Source organism: Takifugu flavidus, chromosome 12, assembly GCF_003711565.1.
Source record: "Takifugu flavidus isolate HTHZ2018 chromosome 12, ASM371156v2, whole genome shotgun sequence".
Lineage (NCBI taxonomy): Eukaryota > Metazoa > Chordata > Actinopteri > Tetraodontiformes > Tetraodontidae > Takifugu > Takifugu flavidus.
In genome coordinates this window covers 2,733,390-2,758,150 of record NC_079531.1, presented here as the reverse complement: position 1 = coordinate 2,758,150, position 24,761 = coordinate 2,733,390, and the positions used below count along the sequence as shown (strand labels likewise).

At 44.0% G+C, this 24,761-nt stretch overlaps 1 protein-coding gene across 1 annotated transcript; it reads left to right on the top strand.

Annotated features, from left to right (window-relative positions):
* The first annotated feature begins 58 nt into the window (after positions 1 to 58).
* Positions 59 to 14,273, top strand: cog6 (component of oligomeric golgi complex 6). Its single transcript, XM_057049964.1, has 19 exons — positions 59 to 360; positions 781 to 924; positions 1,168 to 1,239; positions 1,341 to 1,399; positions 6,032 to 6,143; positions 6,251 to 6,333; positions 6,425 to 6,495; positions 6,702 to 6,795; positions 7,272 to 7,400; positions 8,523 to 8,614; positions 8,934 to 8,998; positions 9,066 to 9,157; positions 9,250 to 9,367; positions 9,993 to 10,124; positions 10,233 to 10,400; positions 10,834 to 10,941; positions 12,456 to 12,509; positions 12,600 to 12,679; positions 13,879 to 14,273. The coding sequence occupies exons 1-19, from the start codon at positions 226 to 228 to the stop codon at positions 14,024 to 14,026; spliced, it is 1,956 nt and encodes a 651-aa protein (XP_056905944.1). The 5' UTR covers positions 59 to 225; the 3' UTR covers positions 14,027 to 14,273.
* The last annotated feature ends 10,488 nt before the right edge of the window (positions 14,274 to 24,761 follow it).

Here is a 24,761-nt window from a genome sequence, read left to right as displayed (position 1 = left end):
GAATTGTGCTGCGCGTCACTTGCTAAATTGATAATCCGCTCATTTTTCAATTAAAATTTTGTAATTTTCAGGTCGCAGCTACCTATTTTTGACAACAACGTATTAACAACGCATGACGCTTCCACGTTGGAACGTTGTACTGCCGGGATATTTGTGCTGGTCGGACCGTAATTCCAGACGGACCAAAACATCTTCCGAAAGTTGACGTGGAGGCGTTAATGTACAATGGCTGATGCTAAAGTAGACATTTCAGCGGATAGTTCCACTATAACACAGAACCAAAATGCACAATCACAAACCAACAATCCTCTGTCAAGGAAGCTAAACAAAATATTGGAGACGAGACTTGACAATGACAAGGTAAAACACCACATTTAATCTCGTTGCTAGCTCGCTAATGTTAGCTACATTCGAAAATGGTTATTGTTTACACCCAGAAACCTCGCTTATTTACCCCGGGAGGAATTTTGTTTTCTATGTAATAGCTCAGCGCATCGACAACAGCACGTCTTCATTTATTTAACCGTGGTTGAGGTTGAAATTAAAATGGCACCGGTACAGAAATGACGTTTTATGTTGCAGTTTTGTTTCAGGAGCATTTTGGGTTCGAATAAAATTAGCAGTTCTTTAGCAGAAATTGTTCACCATGCCAAGATATGAGGTTTTTAACCGTAATAACCAAGGGAACGTTTTTATTTGATGCATTATGAAAGGGGATTTGCAGAATCAGAAATTTGCCGTTTGCACTTGGTGGTATGATTTTAATTATGCCACTTTCAGGAGATGCTGGAAGCTTTGAAGGCACTTTCAGTGTTCTTCACTGAGAACAGTTTGAGAACCAGAAGGAATCTTCGTGGGGACATTGAGAGACGCAGCCTGGCAATTAATGAGGAATTCGCACAAATATTCAAAGAAGTAAAGGAGGTAAGAAAATGTCTTATAAACTGAACGGCAAGCATGTTTTTTTAAAAAACAAGAAACACATCTGCAGACATAGGTGAGCATGTTGAGGTGTTGGAAGAACATAAAAATGTAGTTATGTCATAGACATGTTGCACCTCCATCTGTAAGACCTAGAAAAAACCTTTTTTTCTTAATCTTAATCTATGAATGTGGGTTTATTTGATATGATGGCACTGTAACTGCAACGTATTCACTTTTTCACAGGAGCTTGAAAGTGTTAATGAGGATGTACAGGCCATGAGTGAATGTTGTGAAGAAATGACCAACAGATTAAAGGTGAAAGTGATCATCTCCATGTTATTTAAGATACCGGCAAATTATTGCAATCAAGTCCACCATCTCATTTTAACAATTGCATTTGAAACCTTCTTTGACAGGCTGCTAAGGAGCAAACTCAAGACCTCATAGTGAAAACCAACAAGTTCCAGGGTGAAAAGTAAGTTCATTTTAGTCGTCCCTGGTACTGGGTTACACAGATTTAAACATAAAGATGAACCATCTTTAAAAATGTACACGTTGCTGAACTGATGAATGGAAATAGTGTCATGGATCGGATGCTTTTCTTTATAAACTGCTGGGAATGTTGTGTTCTCTTGATGCTTTGAGCATAGTGACAGTTCTCAAAAGAATATTTTATTGTTCAATTCGACTGGAGGGACTTGGGAATTTATGGGTGTCCATTCTCTGACTTGTTAGTAATTTTTTTCGGCGTGGGCTGTTCTTTTGTCTCCATTGTTTTGGTCGACAGCACCCGGGTTTTTTCAAGGTCAAGCATTTTAAAATCTAGTACTTTGTAGTAAAGCCGTCTCTACTCACTAGTAACGTAGAAATAGAAACTCTTCTCTTGTAAAGTCTCATGAATGTGTTATGCCATGTGAAAAACCATTGTCTTTGGCAGTAGTCTCCTGTTTATGTATCTGTTGTTATTTGGAAAACCTTGAATATATAAGAGTATAATGACAATTCTCTGATTTATAATTCACAAATTCACTGATCTTTATTATTCAAAAAAGGTGAAATGTTTTCACTTTTAGTGCGCATCTCTAGGGTGCCTCATTTATTCAGAGCTAGTGCGCTGATTTTCTTTTAAGAGTAAATTTATGCTTAAGCCAAATTACTTCAGAGGAAATACGTGGTCGAAGCAAGAAGACTTGATAGCATTAATGTCTGAAAGTGAAGCACGTTCGCTCTGCTCATGCACCGCGCTGCTGTATACTGGGGGATATTTACGTAAATGAAGGTGCAGGACTTCATTCATTTAATCAGTCAGTTTAAACCTTTCTGTGAAATACAGAGGATTTTTTAAAACTTTAGATCATTACATGATCTAATTTTGTCCGTGCTTCTTGAGCTACAGATGCAGTTCCTGTTTACACATCGTCACACTCGGAGCATATTGATGAACAATCACAAGTCTTTCAGCGTGCTTTTGTAGTTGAACATGCGGATGGAGATTTGCTGACAGCACATATTAAAAGCTGTTAGATATGCAGGTCTAATCCACACAGCTCACAATAGAAAAGAGCCTGATAATGCAGCTGGCATGCTCAGCCAATGAGAGACTCTCACACTACTGGTGGATATTTTGGTAAAAGTCTCCAGCACAATAGTAGGCAAGGGTAACAGCTTGGGTCTACATATTATCCTGGTGGGTGGGTTCTCTCTGGTTACTCTGGGTTCACAAGAAAAACATTCACGCTGGGTTTATTGGGAACTAGACTGGGAGAGAAAGGGGTGCAATGCTTGTCCAGCAAAATGGTCTTCTCCAAACCCTGTGTAGCTGGAGGTTGGGGTAGCATTCATTAGCATGAGGCCTTTTTTGTTTAATGACCTTCTGAGTTCCTGCAAAAGACTTGTGTTCTACCTCATTATTATCACTTCCCAAGAAAGAAAGAAAGAGAGCGAGGGGGAAAGTAAAGAAAAAGGGCAACGTCTTCCTTGCATTTTATGATGGGGATTTTGTTGAATGAAATGTTCTGCATGGCCCCCGACTGGTCTTTCTCCTTGTATAGTGCTACCTTTGGGACCAGCTGTCCATCATCATGACATTTTCATTTGCAGAACTACAACAGCACACACAGCCAGGATAGTGTTGACTCCACACTCAAGGCTGTGACCTTGTCTCCAGCAATATTGTCTCAGAAATGCTGCCAAGAGAAGTTTGGAGTCGGGCTGGCATCCTTAAAGACGCCCACCAGTCATTCCTTCTCGGTCCAGTCTGTTTTATAGGTCACCCTTTTGCTCAGCTATCCAGAGCTGCTTGTCTGTTTTCTATAATGCTCCCGTTGACAACAAATGTGTTGCAATTGCAGTACACTCTTATAGTCTAATAGGTTTGCTGAGAATGGACATTATTTCCAAAGCTCTACAGATTCTCTCGATTGTGTGTTTACCCGGCAGAGCAGGCCGGTTCGCGACTGTTTGCTGTCTTATCGGCTAGCGGCGCTGTCATTTGTCAGCTCTAATGAAATGGAAAATTGTATTGCTTACAGGGTGTCGAAGCAGCAGTGGAAGAGACACCGCTGATGGTAGATGACCTTTGTTTTTCTGCCACCTCTCAGACAGGCTGCTGCTTTGTCATGAGCTCATCCTGTTAAAGACGTTGTCAGCAGGAGAATAAATGGACGTTTTGTGTTGTTCCCTAATGACACATGATGCTAGTCACCTGCCCTGCACCCTGTGATCTTTGCATTACAGCAACATGTCATCAGCTGAACAAGTTGAGACGTGTCACAAAGGATGTGCTGCATGTTGTATGACCGCTGCAGCATTCAGAGCCGAGGGTGTGATTGATTTATTTCTCCAGCTGCTCTGGAGTCGCTCCAGCACCTATAGTCATGCTCCTTGCTTACACGCCAGTGAGGCTTTTACAGGCAATTGTTAAACAATGGTGTTCAATAATGGCCCGCTCTTTCCTTGAAACAATTGTGTTTTACAAATTAATAAATAAAGTAGCGGTTCTTGCTTCTTGTCAGTACCTTTTGTGGTGTTGACTAAGATCATAATTATTGAAGATTTTCCTCCAGAATAACCCAAAGGATTTTGTGCTGGTGGTGTTTTCTACTGACGGTCTGAGCAGACCTGGGTTTTTCTTCTTTCATTTATTTTAAGCACAACATGTCGCCACACTGGAGCTGGAGAGTGCAGCTTTCGAACCACACCTATTATCCACTTGCAGGAATGTTGGCAAGAAGACAGTTGTCTTGCCTAAAAAGCTATCTTTACTTCCCTTGTGTCACAGACACTGCATGGCTGCGCACGTCGCTCCATCTCAGAGACGAAGAACTCTTGTTGATTCACTTGAGTACACTGCTTCTCTGGGGCATTTGCTTATTGCTGTATATGAGCCGAATGTGTCAGGTTCTGACATCTCTGCAGAAAGTGATGGTTTGCTCCATTTTACTCACAGTTTATTGCCCCGCTGTCTACCTTTCCTGCCTCTGTAATGGTTGCAAGTTTTCCTTTTGTTGCCATTTACAATCTATAGAATTGATCTGATCACTGTCACTTTTAGCTCGGACATACAGTTTTTTATGACCTCCAGGAAGGACTTTGTCACGTGGTCTGACATTTTTGTGTGTGAGTGTGTGCGTGTGTGTATGTGCGCTTCTATGTCCAAGACTAGAATGTCAGCCGTTAAAAACCTAAAAAAAAAGAATGAATAATACCCGCTGACACCAACCATTATTCAAGTTCTCTGCATTATAGTGGGCTTTAACAGATATTAAGATGGAATTATGTGGTTTTAGTTTTTCCAACATTTCCTGATCAGCTTTGCAAGATCTCCTGATGCCATAAACTGGGAGAGACTGGATTAACTTGTAGTTGCCAAATTTAATCTGCAGGTTAGCTTCTTCATGATTTATATTCCAGATTATAGCATGCAAAACGTTACAAAGAGGAGACACGAAGCCTTTTTCCTGATATTCTCTTGTGAAAATGTTATTTAAATACAAGAAAACTGAATGTTTATGACGGTTTGTGGCCACTAAACAGATGATCCAATTAGATTTTTGTCACAGCTTCCTGCGTGTATTTGCATATTGTGATAAATCCTTTTTAGAGACAGCATTAGCTTCGTGGTTTACAGGAGATTACCTATTTAATATTAATAATGCCTCTGTGTTCTGGACAGACAAGCACATTCATGTAATGATGCTCTTGTTAATTATGCACCCGTCGGTGTAATAAATCTCAGCATGATTGATTTTGTTATCAGCTCATCTTATTTCATCATTTTCAACTTTTCATTGATTAAGTTGGGGTGTGAAGGAGGAGAGAAAATGCTTAGAAGCTCATATTTCTCCCAGTGTTCCGCACATGTGTCTGTGCATGTCTGAGAGAATACTGATTCTGGGTCTGTGATACTGGCGTGTGACGCGGTTTGTGGATGTTGATTTGCAGCACAGACCAGTTTAAGTGGTCACTCGCTTAAATCCAAGCCCCCTTTGATTGTCTGTAGGGAGGAATGTTCAAAGGCCACACACAGAAATGCAAAATCATAGAATCCTCTTACAGATTTACAGCCTTTTACTTTCAGTTGGCTGAGCGTTGTTAATAGACGCTTGAGACAAGGTGGCGATGACGGTGTGTTTTCCCTCCTCCATCAAAATAACCTGGTGATTTACTGGCCCGCTCTTCTTTTCACAGACTGTGGTGAGAATATAGAAGAGGCAGTTTAGAGTTCTGAGAGCAGATGGAGGACAGATTTTCCCGCTTGTCTCGGCTGGTTGCCATAGTCCCGATTGTTTTGAGATGCATACATTGTCTGCTTTGTTGTTATTGTGATAATTCTGCTCCCTTCTCCTTTTTATATTGTTTTCATTCGTCATACCTTCCTCTCCAACTGCAGGTCCTCACTCTGTTTTAGTCTGTGTTAGCAGCTTTACCTTGGAAAAGGTGTGTGTGGATTGTGACTGCCACCTGCTGTAGGACGTTAGGCATTACCATCTGAGGGGATTCACTTCGGAAGAGGGACATGAGATTTGTCTGAGCGTTTAATCTGAGTCAATTCAAATGAAATGTACTGATGAGGATTTAGATGTGACAGAAATGTTCATTCCCTCAGTCATCGCCTGGAGGTGAGAGCTCAGGTTGTTCAGGCTTTCCTGGGCAAGTTTCAGCTGGCGCCTGAAGAGATGGCAACCCTCCGTGGGGCTCGAGACGCACCTATTACTGAGGTAATTGGCAATATAAAGCATTATTTCTTTAAAACCCTCCTCTGTTCATCGTTTTCTGCCAATTTGTAATCCAGATTTCTCCTTTTATTTGCCCTTTAATTCCTTAGGATTTCTTTAAAGCCCTCAGACGAGTGAAACACATCCACGAGGATGTGAAAATCCTCCTGCGGACCAACCAGCAAACCGCAGGGTAGGCAGATGTTTCACTTTATATGTGAGGCTGTCTTCTGGTTACCACACAAATTCTGTTTGCATGGATTTGGTGTGTGCATTTGTTCCAGGTTGGAGATCATGGAGCAGATGGCTGTGTTACAGGAGACATCTTATGAGCTGCTCTACCGCTGGGCTCAGAGTGAGTGCGCAACAAAAACTCTCATGTAATCATTTACACATAACAGAATGTCTCGATATAAGAGTGAATTATGAGTGAATCATGTTTTTGTTTGTTTGCTGTCTGAATGGTTTTATTTTCCACAACATCTCGATGGCCTGAATAGAACACGGCCCACTTGTTTGATCCTTTCCCACTTGTGTCCTTTTCTGGTTTTCATCCTACAGATGAATGCAGAGGCCTAACACAGGAGAACTGTGACATCGGCCCCGTGCTGACTGAAGCTATGGAAGCCTTGCAGGACCGACCTGTCCTTTACAAGTAACAAACACACTCTTCTGTGATAACATCAATGGTCTTATCCAGATCTGGACTGATGTGTAGCTAAGTTAGTCCCAGAAGCAGTTGGAATGGGACCAGGCACTGCAACTTGTTCTAGCCTTTTTTTTTAGATCATGTGTAGAATTCTCACATTTTCAGATTACTTAGAAATTTCCCATGTTGGATTATCCAAAATACACCTACCTCAGTTGCAGCTAAGGGTTCAAGGCCATGTGCTGGCTGGGGCTGTTGAGACTGAGGGAGCGGAGATAGTTTTTCATTCAGACATATCTTTTGTTTAGTCTGTTACAAAGGCTGTGACACCCAAGGAATCAAAACAGACTCAAAGTGTTTCCCTTTTGGAAAATCTGTCTGCTTTCTCCATTTACTGTATATCAGCTGCCAACTTCCCACACACAGACACAACCAGGCATTTTCACATGATGTTTAGGTCCCGTCCGTCTTTGTTTGGACAGGTACACCCTGGATGAATTTGGAACTGCGCGCAGGTCTGCGGTGGTGCGAGGCTTCATTGATGCCCTCACCCGCGGAGGGCCTGGAGGAACGCCACGGCCCATAGAGATGCATTCACATGACCCAATGAGGTACAGAAGAAATAGCAAACGTTGTCAGGATTTAGTCTGGTTGCACAGAATACACACAACACTGTTCTCAGGCTGAAGAGGTGTAGAGTGTCTCTTCTTGTATAGAAGGACGTATGCAGCCATGCACGTGGGGCAGATTTACTAAGTTAATGTTACAGCTCAGGCAAGCAGGAATCCATTAACGTTTAATACCAGCCTGTCATAAGCAAAACGATTCACATTTCCCTTTGCTTCCATTTGGTATATAAATAGATAAATTACCCTTCAACTCTGATCTTATGTAGGCTTGTATTATTTATTAACTTTTAGTACTGTAGCATAAGATGTAAGGTTTGTGGTTCAACCTACGGAAAAGACCTCAGTTGTGTGTATCTAGTAAACAGAACTGAAAAAACCCTAATAAGTCCAGTTGACGGAGAAAGCTTGTTTGGATAACTGTGACCTGGGTGATTGAGAATCTTCACAGGCTAAAAGACTGAAACTTTGACGATCTCGTGACTTTTCACGCATTCGGTCTCTGTGATCGTGGTGAAAGAGCTGCTTATTCCTATTACAACCCCAGTTTATGTGTCAGGTATCATTAAGAAGAATTAGTTTATGAATGCATCTGTTTGTAGGAGCGTTCATTAAAACCAAGTGAAAAAAACTCCACTTAAACAATAAACGAAGCACTGAAGGTGAATAAGTAAATGCATATCTTTAGAACTATGCTATATATGAAATTATATGTAGATTACTTTGTATAGACATGATCAATCGTATCCATAGGATCCTATCTTTGGGAAAATTCACATTTTCTCTACTTCCTTTCCCCCCTCCTCCTCATCTTATTACCTTCCTCCTGTGTCCAGAAGCCAGATGTTATTTCCTGTTCTGACCACTTCTCATGTCTCTCTATCCTCAAGCTCCTTCTTTTTACACAGAACTGACCCAGAAAAATTCTGCTTTGGCCTTGCAGGCTTTTTTTTTTTTAACCATTATATAACACCTAAGGATGTGCGTGAGTGTGTGCGCGCGCGTGTGTGAGAGAGAGAGAAAAAGAAAGAAAGAGTGGATTAGAGCATGTTTAGTGTTCAGAATCCTTTCCATGCGGGTAAATGTACCTTCATGGTGCTGTTTCAGGTATGTTGGGGACATGCTCGCTTGGCTGCACCAAGCCACCGCATCAGAGCGAGAACACCTAGAAGCTCTTCTGAAACACGTCACTCATCACGGTAGGACAACACCAGCAATGACTACAGTCACAATGCTCTGATCACATATTTTATTTGTTTTAATCAACCTCTTTGGTTCTTTGTCAAGCTTAGAGTGACCTTGGCCTTTCCTTGCGGAGACAATTCCAGGCTATTAAGTGATTGCATTTATCTGTGTTTGTTTATGAAGGGATGATTACGACATCAACATAACTTGAGCTTGTGTGATGACATTGCTGATACATGGCTAATAACAGCAAGGTCGACAAAATAAGGTTTCTGTATTCGTGGAACCTCAGAAAAGTACAAGGAAGATGCGTCTGTCTCCCTCTTGTTTTAGGTGTGGAGGATAACATGCAGGAGGTGGTTGGACACGTCACTGAGGGTGTCTGCAGGCCGCTTAAGGTGAGTAAATAAAAGCACTCGGGTAGATTTGACTACACCACTCAACTACTGTGTCTTCCTCTGTCAGGTTCGAATTGAACAGGTCATTGTTGCTGACCCTGGTGCCGTCCTGCTGTACAAACTCTCCAACCTGCTCAAGTTCTACCACCACACCATCAGGTATTTGAAGTCACCCAGGAAATATAACGATTAAAAAAAAAAAAAAGATATTCACATTGTTCAGATGCATCGTTCTTGTGATCATTTTCCAGCTCTATTATTGGAACCAGTGCGGTTTCTTTACTCGTCGCTATTGAAGAAATGCACATCCTCAGCAAAAAGATGTTCTTCAATAGCCTGAGCCTTCATGCAAGCAGGCTTATGGATAAGGTATGTTAAAAGTGATTTGGATTGGAATCATTGCTAAAATTGTTTTTGTGCTATTTTGTGTAAGAGACAGGAAACATTACGTCATCAAACATTTCTTTCATAACATTTAAATAACAGTTCAGCTCGCAACTATTGTCAACATTTTAACATTCAGTGCAAAGCAAGTTGCTAATAGGCTTCAGACTATTGTTGGTAATAGTTAAATGAGCATCTAAACACATTGTAGCACAAGTGGGATCTCTTTCACATGAGGCTAGCTGTGTGCCAATCAATAGCAGTTGCAACCATTGTCCCTGTAGCTCGGTGTTAATCAAATTGGAGTCCCTCAGGGTTTTCGTGTCAATTCCAGCTAATTCCAGGAACACAGCCTTCTCATAATTCTCTCCATTAGGTGGACAAAGGTGACTGGGCTCAGTTCTGTCTCCATGCAGAGGCTAATAGAATCAAACCACTCCTGATTTTATAAGCGTTTCCTGCTCTGACCACAAAGAAGCACATAGAATTTGGAGGTTTTATCTGTTTATGATGTAGGAAAAACTTCAACAGATCTTGTATAAATGACAGAACTCTGCTATGATTATTAAAATGGATATTTTCATAAACTACTACCTCTGTTGTTGGACAGGTGGAGCTTCCACCTGCAGACTTGGGGCCAACAGGCTCTCTTACACAGACCCTCTCCCTCCTCAGGGAGGTGCTGGCCTCCCATGATTCCTCAGTGGTTCCTCTGGATGCTCGCCAGGCTGACTTTGCTCAGGTGAGCTCATCTGCAACCTGACAATGCATCCCTAATATTTTAATGTTCTTGTCACTGTTTAGTGATACCACAGTGGTATCTTCTGGCTGTGTTGTGTTTCTCTCCCAGGTGCTGTCTTGCATCCTGGATCCCCTCCTACAGTTGTGCACCGTGTCAGCCAGTAACCTGGGCACTGCCGACATGGCCTGCTATATGGTCAACTCCCTGTACGTCATGAAGACAACGCTGGCTCTCTTTGAGTTCACAGACAAACGTCTGGAGATGCTCGAGTTCCAGGTGTGCACAGATTGTAAACAATAGGCAACACACAGGTATTGAATACGTTTTTAAGCCTTTACCTGATGCTACTTATATGAAATTGAAGGTAGTGCATGGTAACACATCAGGAAACAACTGCTCTTGTTATTTTTGCCTCTACATTCACGTCATATTGGTTTAAGCACAGTAGTGTCGTCCTTGTTCTTGTCATTGAAAACCCATATTTAATTTACTGTGAGTGAAAAAGATGTGCAACATGTATTGTTGGGCATGCTCATTGTGCCCCATCTGCCAGTCTGTTTTTTTTAACATCTTTTGTAAATGAACTCCTCAAGAGCTCCAATGGAAGTTGCATTATCAAGAGCGCGCCGGTCCTCCATTAGCCACAAGTACCGGTGATTCATATCACAGTCTCGCGATGGATTTTAATCTGCTTCTCTACGTTTTGTAGATCGAGGCTCATCTTGACACTCTCATCAACGAGCAGGCGTCATACGTGCTGACGAGAGCTGGGCTCAGTTACATCTACAGCTGCGTGCAGCAGCACTGTGCTGAGCAGGTAGAGCACTAACCCCCACATCACCTGCACACATTTGTTCAGACACAGAACTTTTCTTTCATCATCTGAACTCAATAATATCCTTTTGTTTCATATTATTACTGCATTTACACGAATACACTTTTTAACCTTTGCTAGTCTAATTACATGATCAGTGTTTTTATCATTACGTAACATTCTATCAAATTTTCCCATGCGAAACATGGTAGCAGGACATATTGCCTCCCAATAAAAGACATTAACTCAGTACACCGATAATATTCTTTCCTCATTGTAACACACTTGGCTGCCTGAGACCCAAGCCAGCTGGTTGTGTCAGGGTCACCTGGACCTTATTAGAACTATAATTCAACATTCTTCATTCTTCTAATATTTAGAATGACTAAGTGTGACTTGTGCTAATAGAATAAGTGTGAATGCGGCTCTCATGCAGATGTTCCTTCTCCCTGTATATCGGTCTCTTTGCCACCCACAAAACACCCACAGTTTGCATGTTATTAATGATAATTTGTCAACACTGACAACGTTGCACACTAGAGCACACGATAAATAACATTATTGTCTAATGGATCATATTTTTGAAATGTTAACAGTCAATGTAACAGCTTCTTTTTTTGTTGAAATTTCACGAAGCCCTTCGCTTCCCATTGATTTCTCTCTCATTTATAAATATGTGCTGTGTTGTTTCTTGACAGAAATGGAAATATTTCTCTTGATTTTCTAGCTGAGCGCTAATGGGGTCCAAGCTCTGAATAAGAATATTTGTCTGCTGCTCAGCTCAACGCTCGGCCCTTCTTAGGGATTTTTTTTCCCAGCTGTGATCGTATTAACCATCTCCACTGGAAACATCTCACGTGAAGGAGCTCTGACTGTAGTCCAGACTTTTTCAGATTAATTTGGATCTCTGTCCTTTGCCACGTCTCATGTGGAACTGCTGTATTAAATCATGGCTGTTCCCAGGTGCCATAAAATCATTCCTGGTACCGCCTGCAGCTTTGACCCACGCACTGCTGTTTACTGCTTTTAATGTTGGTAATTCAGGCATTTAAGCTCGGCTTAATGTTACCATTCTGGATAATCAGTGTCAGCTAATTGCCTGAAAGCGACCTGCTGGTGCACTTACCACGCAGCGTTTTCATGTCCACCTCAAGATATAGATAGGGTTAGGGTTATTTTTTTACAGCTAAAGATTTACAGGTTGTGTACAAGTTGTGCTATTTTATTTAAAAGCTCAACTCATCAATGAGGACAGGGTGGTTATTGGTTAGGATACAAATTTTATGGATTGGAGGCCTTGTAATTACATTACAGGGTTTATTTTGATACGAGATCATTTTTTTCCAGTGCAGCGTCTAAGTAATTTCATGTATAACGTTACCCATCAATTTAACAGTGACCGTGGAAAGAATGGAACGCCCGATTGTCCTCATTTTTGTGCCATTGTGAGATTCAACATTGCTTTCGCTCAAACGGGGCGGCCTTGTTTCAGATTCTAACCCAGTGGTCTGTTTCAGGGGCCGCTGTCGCTGCTCCCCAGTCTGGACGGCTCTTCTGTTAAAACAGCAATGGTGAGTTCCCTGCGTTAATAAAAGAACCAATTTCTCCGTTGTTTTTAATTTTCCTCGGCTGACCCACCGGTAACTGTGTCTAATCAAAAGGTCCAGTTTGACCGGTACCTGTCATCTCCAGACACGCTGGTGATGCCACAGCTCAACTTCCTGCTCAGTGCGGCCATCAAGTGAGTGTTCCTGTTAAATGCAGCTCTCACTCTTTGGGAGAAAAAGGAGAAACCAGAACTGTTTACAGCCTGTCACAGCCTTTCTACAGGACTAAAACTAGAACAGAGGCCTGTAGAAATAATATTTAGCATTCATTAGATAAAAGAGATGTACTAAAATCATTAATGCACTCCAAACAAACCGGTCAACCAGAGGCACTGTGACTTTAGTAGCTAAATGGCTACATCCTCCACCACAGTAAGAGAGCGACCTGTAGGACCGCCTGTATTTGTCTTATTGATCTGAAAATGCACATGCTTTTAGCTCAATTCAGCTGCTACATTGGAGCACTCTTTCTATGAGTCACGTTTACTGGGAAGTGTAGCAGGCTTGAGGAGCACTATGTACCTCAGGTTAATGTTCTCTATTAATGGACATGGGAGGACTGACGTGCAGGACGCCATTAATTAGCGTCTGGTCCATTTCTTACTTACACCCGTTCCCTGAAATGATTCCTCCTCTTTGTCTTTGTCTTGTTCGAGCCCTGCTTCTCCGTTCACCTAAATGCACAAAAACACTAACTAGCACTCTGAAAACACCGCTGAAGCACACAACTAATGGAAAATGTGCTTTTAGATTCCCGTCATTTCACATTTGGTGCGAGTGCAGAGCACTTTGCGTGGAATAAGGCAGAACGCTGCAGCACTATGGTTCCATGTTCTCAGTGGGCCAATTAAAAATCTGAATCTTCTGCAGCTGAGTGGGATACAACAGAGGTACTTTCCCTAAGTATTTGAGTCCTCTCTGAGGGCTTTCCACCACAAATGTTACATCCAATATATTCATATGCAACATTCCTCATTTCTCTATCAGGAAATGACAACGAATGCTTTGATATCGATGTCTTCAGTAGAAAATCTAAGTAAAGTTGATGTTTTTCCTAAATCGGTGCCTGTTCCCGATATTCTGGATTAATATCGCATGTATCTATAGATGGCGGTGTGTGCCAGGTTCTGCTACACTGTGTATTGAATTTAAAAAAGCACTTGTGACAAATTCTTACTCAAAGATGAGTTATTCCAGGTTTTTACTAACAACTAATTGCCGCATAACTCTGTTAATTCAATTCTCAATAGAATTGCTTCCATTTCAGAGGTCAATTCACATCGGCAGCCCATTTTATCTGGCTAAAAATCTGGAGTTTTATCTGTTTGTGCAGGGAGCAGATTTTCCGTCAGTCTACAGAGCTGGTGTGCAGGGCCTATGGGGAGGTGTACACAGCGCTGACCAGCCCATCGAATGGCTACAAAGACCCAGAGACCCTGGTGCCCAGGTCACCAAAGCAGGTTCAGACCTTGTTGTGCTGAGATACAGTTTTTTTTTCATGTGGCTGTGGACTGTGTACAGAATTTCAAAAGTCTATGAGCTGAGTTTTTATGGGAAATAATGGCTGCGGGTTACTGTCAGGGTGCGTAGTCACTCTATCCCTTTTATGTCACATTATTCTGATTATTTGTGCTGTTGTTTCTCATTATATGTACACTCTGTGGCACATGGTTGTACAAATCTTTGTATTTATTTGTAACAATACACTGTTAATCTAAAAATGACAAACTTTGAGATGTTTTTGTCCAGCGGTCAGGAAGAATTTCAGCACAGATATCCCATCATAAACAGCACCAGGGCTCTGCTTCCCAGCTGAAAAACAGCACAGCCCTCCTTCAGCTGTATACACCATCTGTAAGTCGATACGTGGAGGTGCACGGTTCTGACCTGCAGGAGTATTAATGAGTCGGCAGATGTGAGAGGAGATGGAGTCGTCACCTAGAAGCAGGTAGGGATGTGCTGGATGGCAAACATTCGCCCCATCATCCGCTCCATATGAGCGGCTTTTACGCGCTGAGGCGCGAGAGCAGCAGGAATCTGGGTTAAAGGCTGATACCTGCAGTCCTTGTTTTGTCCCCTCTCGCTCAAGTGGGGGTTAATTCCTGCCCATCCGCAGCTGCGGCCTCATCAATCACCTCAGGAGACACCGAAAGACAGGAGAAGCCGAGCTACCGGGAATCGGTTTAGTGTCTCGGCACAACGGCAAACCCGATGATCCTGTAGTTCTCCATTCACGCTGACACCTGTCATGTGCCGCTGCCTCACTTCAAAATGAATCACCAGCCACTTCAAGAAGATTCTGATCAATGTATTGCGTCATAAAGGATTTTAGAGTCACCAAAAAGGTGAGCCATTTAAAAATAGCCCATACACATAGCTCTTTGTTGGCTAAGCTATTATCTCTGAAATACTTAGAGGAGGCATTTCTACACTAGATGCATTAAAATGAAAATATGAATTATTCAGGAAGCTGCATGTACAAATGCATAATGAATCACGCTGAGGCCAGTCTTGCTTCACATGGGCAGCAGTACAAGTGTAGGTGGAAGTTTTCCTCACTATTCTTTTGAGTGATAAAGCTAAACACATTCACATTCATGTGTTCCAAAAAGGCGGCTCTTTCAGAAATTAGTGGTCAAAGCGAAAGAAAGTTGCTTTTAAACCCCCGTTGAGAGCAACACCAAGGACAACACAAAGAATATGCTTTTTTCGATCATTATAAGATGACAAAAACAAATATGTAAGTGCTTTTTTAGTCTTGGGCTCCTAATCTTCCCACGCAGATAACGGCCCACTCGGGTGGAAGCTGTTGAGAAAGCGTGATGAAATCTCGACTTTGCACCGTGAAACATCAAAGGGAGAACGCTTACGAGCGCCCCGCGCTGATCGATCGGCGTGATCGTCAGCCTCATGCCGTGATGACGGTTTATTACATCACTGGCAGAGACGTGATGGACAGACCGAGCCAGTCATCCACCCCCCTCTAAGATTACTATCTAAGGCCTTTCAGAAAGGTCTTAATTATGTAACTCGTACTCACTCCATTGTACACTCACTCTTTTATCGTCCAAGTAGCTTTTTCATGCCTCATCAGTGCTGTCATTATTTATTCACTCCATTTATTTCCCGCCTGTAGATGTTATTATGTGCCGTGCTTTGCCAGCAGAAGAGGCTGGATGAAGTGGCGGCCTGGGCCACGCTCGCGCTACTTATCTGATTCTCTGCTCTCCTTGTCTCACGAATCAGCGTTTTATTCCGGGCACTCGACAGCAGCGAGCCACAGAAGCCTCAAAAGCGGCCACAGAGTCGGCGTTGGCGGCTTGTGGCGGTGACACGTAAGACGGGAGTTATTAATGCAAGTCCATCTGGCAGTGATATTGACGGACCAGATGTATGTCCAGGTGGCCTGATAAACACAGCGCGGGGACGTGGACAGCGGCGTGTTTGGTTAGATGTGGGCTGAGAGCGAAGCGCAGAAATGACTGGATGACTCCGGCCAGGGCCGAGCCAATGGCGAGGCCGCTTTGCCCCGGCTCTGTGGGGAAGCCCCCTCCCCCCCTTCCCCAAGCAGCGCCCCAGAATCCCGGTACAGTATTGCATGGCTGCGATCCTTCATTGTGTAAACTTTTCAGCACAGCGGAAACATGTTTGCTTTGGCTGTTTTGGCCACTTTGTACAGAGTCCAGATCCCAACACGCTCGTTTCACTTGTTGTCAATGCAGTTGTTTCATCAGCGGGCAGGTTTGTTCCCGACCACCGGGCCTCGCGGAGCCCAACGGCCGCGCCGCACTCGAACATTTAGAAGCACTTTCTCAGAGTTTTTAGACGCGCTGCACATTTGGCACCGGCGCACCGCCGAATCAATAGAGCTCAGAGACAGACAGACCTTTTCACACCAAGCGAAAGAGGACAAGAACACGCAGCGAATTCATGACTAACGCCTCTGAGTAATCCAGCAAGCTGTCAATCATTACTCATCCACCGGGCGCTGCTGCCGCGCTCTCATTGGTCCGGCTGGTCGCGCTGCTGCCCTCTTCAAACGCGGTCCTGTGACTCGTGGTGCTGTGGCGGCACAACAGGCCCGAGCTGTGCGTGTGCGTGAGGGCTCGGGTCTGTTTGTGTGTCGGCGAAGAAGAAAGGCGGCAATTATACGGTCAGGGGTGGCTCTTGTCGCCAGAGTCATGGCCGCCGTCCAGCCCCCCCCTTACTTTCATGTGTTTCTGCTTAGGGACAGTAAACAGACACGAATGCGTGCATGAGACGGAGCTGCATCACACCCAGCTGTGTTTTGAGGCTGGGATCCAGTCAAATCCAGCACCGTTGCCAGTATTTTGGACATAGTGACCGTCGTAAACCTCCAGACCTCAGATCAGATGTGCAGTAAACAGATGAACTAAGTATACACCCGATGGTTTCGTTCCATTTTTAAGCTTTTCACATAATCAACACCAGTAGAAGTTTTTTTTATACTTGACTTAATAGCAGAGGGCTTAAGCATAAATACTTCTTTACATAGATCGCGCAACTACATCTGAAAGTGACAGATTTGAGTCATTCTAAAATCTGCCTGTTATTGTCCCATGCTGTCTGAAGCATCTTTTCATTCATGTGGTGCTCGCGTGACGTCTCTGGGGTACTTCACGGACTTTAAAGAACATGTTTTACAAAGCTTTTCTGGCCAGCAGCTCAACACGCAAAGGCAACTCTGTCTTTGATGCGGAGAAGATGAGAAGAGAGCGCTCGGGGTCGGCTGCAGGGTGTGCTCTGGTGTGTGCACAGAGACGGCTCTGGAGATCTGGAGGGGGGCGGGCAGAGACCCCGTTACTGAGTAACCCAGAGCAGAGCTCACATATTCACCTTTCCCCTAATAGCCCTTCACCTTCGGAACCACGTGAAATTGGCCTGTATGCTGACTCCCTACAGTGTGCACTCATAATCACACACACAGCCAGTGAGCATCACTGCAGCACACACACACACACACACACACACTATCCTACTTATATGCTTTAGTACGGCTTATGGCACCAATATTCTTTTTGTTGGGACACGTTTTAGCAATCATCTCTGGTAAATTAACACGCACACAGTCACATCATCTATTTTGATCAAGCGTAGGCCAAATAGGAGCATTAATGGGCAGAAATAACGCACTACACTTGTGGATTCACTCACTTTAGTTAAGTCGCTACACAAGCAAGGTGAACCTCCATTCACACGTCTGACCAAATGTTGCTTTTAACCCGTCCTTCACTCTGCAGTACTCAAGTTCACTCTTTATATTCCAGCATTTCACACTGTTTCTTAAGCCTATTAAAATGATGCAATGACTCTGGAGCTGACACGGGAGGGGCCATTTCATAAAAACATATATTTTGGGGAGAGACGGCAGTTTTCTGTCCTACGCTAAGAGCACCTTACTTTTACATAGATGAACTGTGTTTAACATGCCAAAGAACTACTGCTCTTGTGCACGAGGTAAACATGCACGTGTTATGCAATGCTCTGAATGACGAGCACAGTGCTCTCTTCCTATGAAGTCCTTTGCGCACGTTCTACCAGCTTTCTGTAGGTCACGGACATCAATTCTTCCCTCCGGCTTAACTGTTCCAAACCACGCCCTCAAATGCCGTTTATCGACGGCGCCACTCCCAGAAAAGACCAAAGTGTGGAATCTTGACGGAGTTGGTGCTGAAAGGACACTGTCAGGTAAGAGATTGCACAACGAAATGGGCCAGGATGCCTACGGTTGGGTGGCAATGAGAGCAGCAATGCTGACGACGGGACATATTTTATAGGGCTCATATTTTAATGAAGACTTGTTGCTGCGTAAAGTCCCGAGACGGACTGGCTTTGGATCATTCAAAATGGAAATAACTCATAAATATTATATGGTGAATAAAGACAAAAAAATTTTTTTTTAAAAAGGTCACAGCTTGGCTTCGTTTCTGTAAATTGCACACTCGGCGGCAGATATCCGGGTTGTAAAAATCACCCGTGTGAAATGATTCCTGGAGACAGGATTGTGTTAAAATGTGAAATGATCTGGAAGGTGGCGCAGAAGGTTTCACTAATATCTTTGAGATCTTCAACATTGATCAGATTATATGGACCCAGATAATGTGTGTACATTCAGTTGAGATTGGCTTCATTAGAGGGAGGTGTAACTGACCTTTAGCCACAGCTGAGTGCAGCTGAATGGTGCTGGAAGGTGTGCAGCTCACACACAGCCACTCCTTCCCATTGTAGTGGCTGAATGAGTAATATGCCACTGGAAAGTATGAGTCAGTGAACCTACAACTCCAGAATAATATTTAGCACGGGAAGAGGGAGCACGCCGTCAGCAGATGCTCGACTGGCGATTATGGCCTGTAGCTGCGGACTGGGAGAGGCCGTGCCGGAACCAACCGGCTTGACATCATGAATCTGGTCATACCCATACCGTATGTCGTCATCAGAGGGGCGCGACAGACGCACGAGTGCGCTTTCTCACGTGAGAGAAGAAGCTGTTTTCTTAGATATTATTTGTTGCTTTAGAAACTGCTGTGAGAGGAAATAAAGGGGGTGGGTACAGCCTGGATGCATCACACACAAGCTTCAGACATGAGAACTGGCTGAATTGACGACCTGATGGCCGACAGAACAGATCATTCACACAGCAATTAACGGCCTCTCCTGTCCCGAGAACCCAGCAGCAACCCGCCTGACGCTGGGGAAAATGCCGCATCTTAAAATAATTACCAAAACTCAAATCTCGTGACAACGATGAAATCAAAAAAGCTATTTTTGAATCAATCAAATCAAATCTTGAACCGTAAAATACAGTCGATCGACTGATCTTACTGTACATGTGAGGAAGCTTTGGAAATATTCCTTCTGGAAAGCAGCAGTGCACACACACACACACACACACACACATTCCCTATGATCGAGGGGCCCGTGTTTTGGTTTTAGCCATCGCCAAAGCCGCATATTCTAGGATATGCTAATAGAATCATCAAAACATCTTCTCTTCTATCTTTCTACAGCTTGATGTTACAAAACTTGACACACTTCAATGAACTTTCCAAAACGAAACAAACACTCTTCTTTGGGGCTGGAATCACAGCGGAGATGCTCCACCGGAAGTCCAAGTGAGTCATGAAACCTGCTGAGGGCCCAGATCATCTGAGAAGCTGTTCCAATAAACACCAGAGCCGAGGCCATATCAGGCCCTGTTTTCACTGAGAAGCAGGCAGAGAGGGGACCTGGAAAACTTTCCACTCGCTGTTGGTTTCAACTCTGGGGTGTTGATCAAATCCACGCAGGGAAAACAGGCTCTGGTATTTAACCCAGATGCAAGAAAGGTGTGTTATTGAATGACTGGCATGCTGGGTAAGCTCTTCAGACATTTCCTCCCATTCATTCACTGAAAGGTCTTGACTTTCTCACAAATGACATCTTGGCTCCAGCGTACGAAATGTGCCAGATTGACCAAGAAGTAGGAAACGCTTTGACCTGGAATAGGAAATTGCCGTAGGAAGTCAGATAAAATGAATGAATAGAGATCAGTTTGGGACCCAACACTTTTCTATTTATGTGATGGATAGTGTTTTTGTCTTTCCAAGGACCACAAAGCCAATTAGCAACTAGCTTTTTCTTACTATATTTTAGTCTATTTTTGTCTTTATTTTCTGGGGACTTCCCCCCGCCGACGTACATCAAACTAGGAAATGAGATGGATTCTGATTCTATTGAATGTATGTACAGGAGATGAAAGATAAAGCCTTTATGAGGGTATGGATTATGGTCGTCGTGGAAACTGTGTGATTCTAGTTTGGCTTTCTCGTATGTGGGCGGTCAAAACATGTGAGTCAGTGAAGCAGGCCACTCGAAATGCATCTGCTGTCACAATGTGAAAGAGATTATGAACTCTCTTTTCTGTTCCCTGAAGAGCAGCTAGCATCTGGGTTTTACGGGATAACTTATGCACTGTGAAGGAGGATTCCACTAACTTGTGCAATATGAGGAGCACAACAACACAGTGGCCAGCCGTGGCGTTTCAAAGAGATACGAGCTTAGTACAAATGATAAAGGCCGTAAGGTCATTTGCTTAATCCACCTATTCCTGCCCTCTCTCCACTGGATCCCTGATGAACCTGCGAGTCAAACCTGCAGCTATAGCCTTCCCCCTGCTCCCTGGTTCCCAACACCCGTGAGAGCGGCTCTGGATGGTGCGTTCGGTGTCCCGGGAGATGCCACACTTCAGAGGGCCTTGTTCTGACTTGCCAGCCTACAGCCAAACTGAATCCCACTGTACAGGTCTGGCCTGTTTTTTTTTTCCTCCTTTTTTTTTAAGTCTACCCTGGAGCAGTGCATGGGTTCATTAGTGCATTTCTAAGCTTGAGTTAAACATTAGATCAACTGTAACACCTGAGCCAGCCACGTTGCACTTCATGTGTGGGACCTGCCTGACGTCTCTTTTCACATTTAGTTTTTATTACTGTCAAGTGTCCCTTCGATATTTCTCCAACTTTGTAAACACTTCATGAGACCAAAGTTGTTAAACGGCACTTCCTCCTGGCAGCATTAAGAAACACTCCTGATCAATATTCACACACCTAATGTAAAAACTACAACAGAGCTGTGGGCATCAGCTGGGAAAACAAACAGGGGTCCACCCGACGCCGCGCCGCGCCGCGCCGAGGGTGAGGCCTACAGCCGCGCACGGCCGGCGGAGTTTCCCAGGACTCCACGGCGATGATATGTATCTCATGTCAGGCCCTGGTTATCTCAAACACATCAACGCCTCCCTGTCTGAAGAAAGAAGAGAGGCTGGAGTAAAGGGCTGCACAGTCAATATCCAGCACTTGCTCTGGGGTTAGTAAAATCATTTAATAATTTATGATATTGTGATTTATTTATTTTTTGCTCTTAAGTAGTTAAGGACTTACCAAAAACAGTAGTGTTTTTGTGGATAACTGTCAGTCAAAACAAAGCCCCACAGACCATCTGCCTGAGTGTGCATCATTAGGATCCATCATCATTCCACACTCCCATGATGTTTGGGTAGAAACCACCTGCTTCATAAAGTTTTACGCAGCATGAATTGCAAGCTGGCCCCTGGTGGTCATTCAAGGAACTGCATAGATTTGCAATCACGCGCTTGGCTTCGTTTTCTTCAGCCACTTGGTGCTGGCAGACTGTCCAATCTGCTGAGCAAGCTCCCCGGGTCCGCGCTGCAGGCCCGGCTGGGTAGCTGATTGCAGGCTGTCCTGCAGACCCTGTTGTCACAGCCTTCAGCCTCAAACGATAGATGGAGCTGGAGCTGCTCCCAGCGAAGGGCTGAGCACATGTGTGGCGAGAGCAGAGCAGGTGGCGAGGGCAGACTTGACAGCAATTAAATGTACAAATCTTTGATTAAGCTCACGGGAAGGCAGTCATTAGCAACACTGAATTGGTTCTCAGCACACACACACACACACACACTGAGAAACACTTGCTGGTAAAAAAAAAAAAAATCACACATGAGAAATCATTATACCTGAAAAATGTTTATACCTAAAAAAACTTTCTTTGAGTCAAATCCACGCCAACCCACCTGCTGTATTAGTTCAGAGAACTCTAATGTCGAGCTGCTAAACTTCCTGTGGGGGTCTGGATGAGAGCCCAGTGCACACAGGTTGTCCAGGTTTAGCTATATATGACCTTATATGTCCCATAATTCCATTGTGTAGGAAAAAAGGGAATGTATTCTGATCAGTTCGCCCACAGTCGCCACACAGGATTAGAAATCTCTTTTCAGAGCAAACTAGCGGCTTCCCACGTCGGGCTCAGCAAAATTACCGCAAGGGTGGTTTAAGGGCACATTTTCAAAATTAATTTGTAAATATAATATCGTCTCTCAAAGGATTTCTGTTTAAATGGAAAAGGACAAAATGAGGGGGTTAGGTGGAGGTCTGCTTTAAATAGCGGTCGTCTAATTGCAGGACACATTCGAGCATGATGCTCTTCTTCTGTAATGGGAATTCTGTCACCATGACGATTTGAAGGCGCTCCCTCCGCGCCAGAGCCAGGAGAGACTGCAGTTCATCCCGCGGGAGCAAATTTGTCCTCGGGATTACGCCGATTGTCTCTTCGTGATGAGACAGTGAGAGGTGTGTGGTCTGAAGTGTTACATGGCTCGATAGACAGGTCTGCAGCTTATTTCAGAGACTTTACCGAAAGAAAAAGAAGAAGCGTTCCACACAAATAAAGCTGAAGTACCTTTAAAAGTCCATATTTAATAATACTGCCTGTAATCTCAGAGTGATTTCAGTGGTCTTTCTCCCAGGACAACGGCAGCAGGACTAAACATCCCTGTAACAAGTATAATTGTACACGTTGGCTCTAAATGGGTTGTAAGTATATTGAAAAACTGTGTTAAGATGATAATCATTTGCAGGATGCTAAAAATGAGCTAAAATAGAAAGGACATATTCAATGATGCTGATTATTACGTTACTGTGATGTACAAACTGGCTTATTTGTAATGTAATTAGCTAACTCGACTTTACTGACACCGTCCGTCTTGGATTATCCAACAATATTATTTCCGTGGTTGTTTTTTTCCCTTTTCAAAGCACCTGAAATCTGAGATCTGCATATACGAGAAGCCGATTGATCGCCGGCCTCGGCGAGGACCTCTTCTCTTCGAGCGTCGCTCTCCTTTTTTTCATGTTTTCCTCCCATTTTCTGAGAATATACTGGGCAGCCTAATCACAGGAACCGACCCGGACTGGAGGTGCATGCCTTTGCACATGGCAGCACAAATTAAAATGTCTCCTGCCGCCTGCCCCTCTAATTCCCTGGCACTATGCCCTGGCCTGTCCCGAGAATTACAACCAGACCGCTCCATATGGTGCAGCCAGCATGGGGCAGGCCGCTTTATTGACACAAGCCCCTCCCTCGACCCTCTGAGTCAATAACGGTGTAGATCAGAACACACACATGTTCGGCCACGGAGCGAGAACGCCGCTAGCGCAGGAAGAATCTTGCTTTGCAGCACAACTCGACGTAACGCTGCGGCGAGAAGGAAATGCGGCTTTATCCAAATCTGGACCATTTAATCCCGTCAGAGCCGCACTGTGTGAGTCCTGATCAGGGGTCTCTGGGTCAGTCCAGAGTCTAGACAGAAAACCAGACTTTCCTTTTGGGCTTTTGAGCATTTTGACCTGAGTTTCTATTGTCGTACGCACAGTCGGCTCGCTGAAAGAGCTGTCAAATTCAGACCACTTTCTGCCAGAATCTTACCAACAATTGGCGTCCAGCTGCCGAAATCAGCGGTTGTAGGTTTCAAATGAAGCTTCCCATTATTTTCCTGGTGGAAATGAATGAATTGGTGGGAAATCGCCGATTTGGTGCAATTTCTGCTCAAACGCTAAGAATTAAAGCCCATTAAAAAGACAGAACTGAGGGCTCACTGACATTTATTACAGATAAAAGCAGCAACGGATTCGGAAGATGTCTTCAGTTATTTATTTTGCCGGTGGAGAGGCCTCGTCAGCCTCTCAGATGTTTGTCAGCAGCGCCGAGTGTTGTTCACGGTGTTGTTTTGAAATGTCCTGCTGATACTTCTCGCCTTCATGTACCCTGGATGCAGATTATTAGGCCGGGGATCAGGTAACCGATATGTTCCTGGACAGAACGTAAACAAGAGTGGAACGCCTTATGATACAAGGGTAGAGGGGAAGTGAACACACCAATGAATAATTTCATCACTGGCTAAATGATCCGCCATGGCAGCAGGATACGTTTTTTGGGGGGGGGTTCAGTCCCTCTCACACCCGTGATATATGGTGAGGTCAAGCCAACAGGTGATGAATACTAATGTGTTCTTGGACTGAATAATAATGATACTGTGACTAAAAAACCTCAACTTCTGAGGCTATAAAGGTTAAACAGACACCAACAACAGAGCCTCCGCGGGCTGGGCTGGGCCAGAGAGCGGCATGAATGAATATACTCGCTCTAAAATTAGAGAATGTTGAGAATTTGGTTTCATCGCACTTTACTGTGAAGTGGCGTCGATGCACTTTGGTGGGCGATTTTCGGGATTGTTTATGGGGGGAAAAAAGTGGATCACTGTGTCTCTGTGGGTTTTATGCATTGCGGGTTCGTCGTTTGTGGGTCGGGTCGACGTCAGCCACCTGCGCTCCCGATGGCAGCCCATGTCAAAGCCTTTCATGCTGCGTCTGA

What these genes read in the sequence shown, in the direction of transcription:
- cog6 (XM_057049964.1), top strand. Translation starts at nt 226, where the DNA reads ATGGCTGATGCTAAAGTAGACATTTCAGCGGATAGTTCCACTATAACA. An exon ending in GAGACGCACCTATTACTGAG is followed by an intron (nt 6,144 to 6,250) that starts GTAATTGGCAAT and finishes TTAATTCCTTAG; the next exon opens with GATTTCTTTAAAGCCCTCAG. An exon ending in GCCAGGCTGACTTTGCTCAG is followed by an intron (nt 10,125 to 10,232) that starts GTGAGCTCATCT and finishes TTTCTCTCCCAG; the next exon opens with GTGCTGTCTTGCATCCTGGA.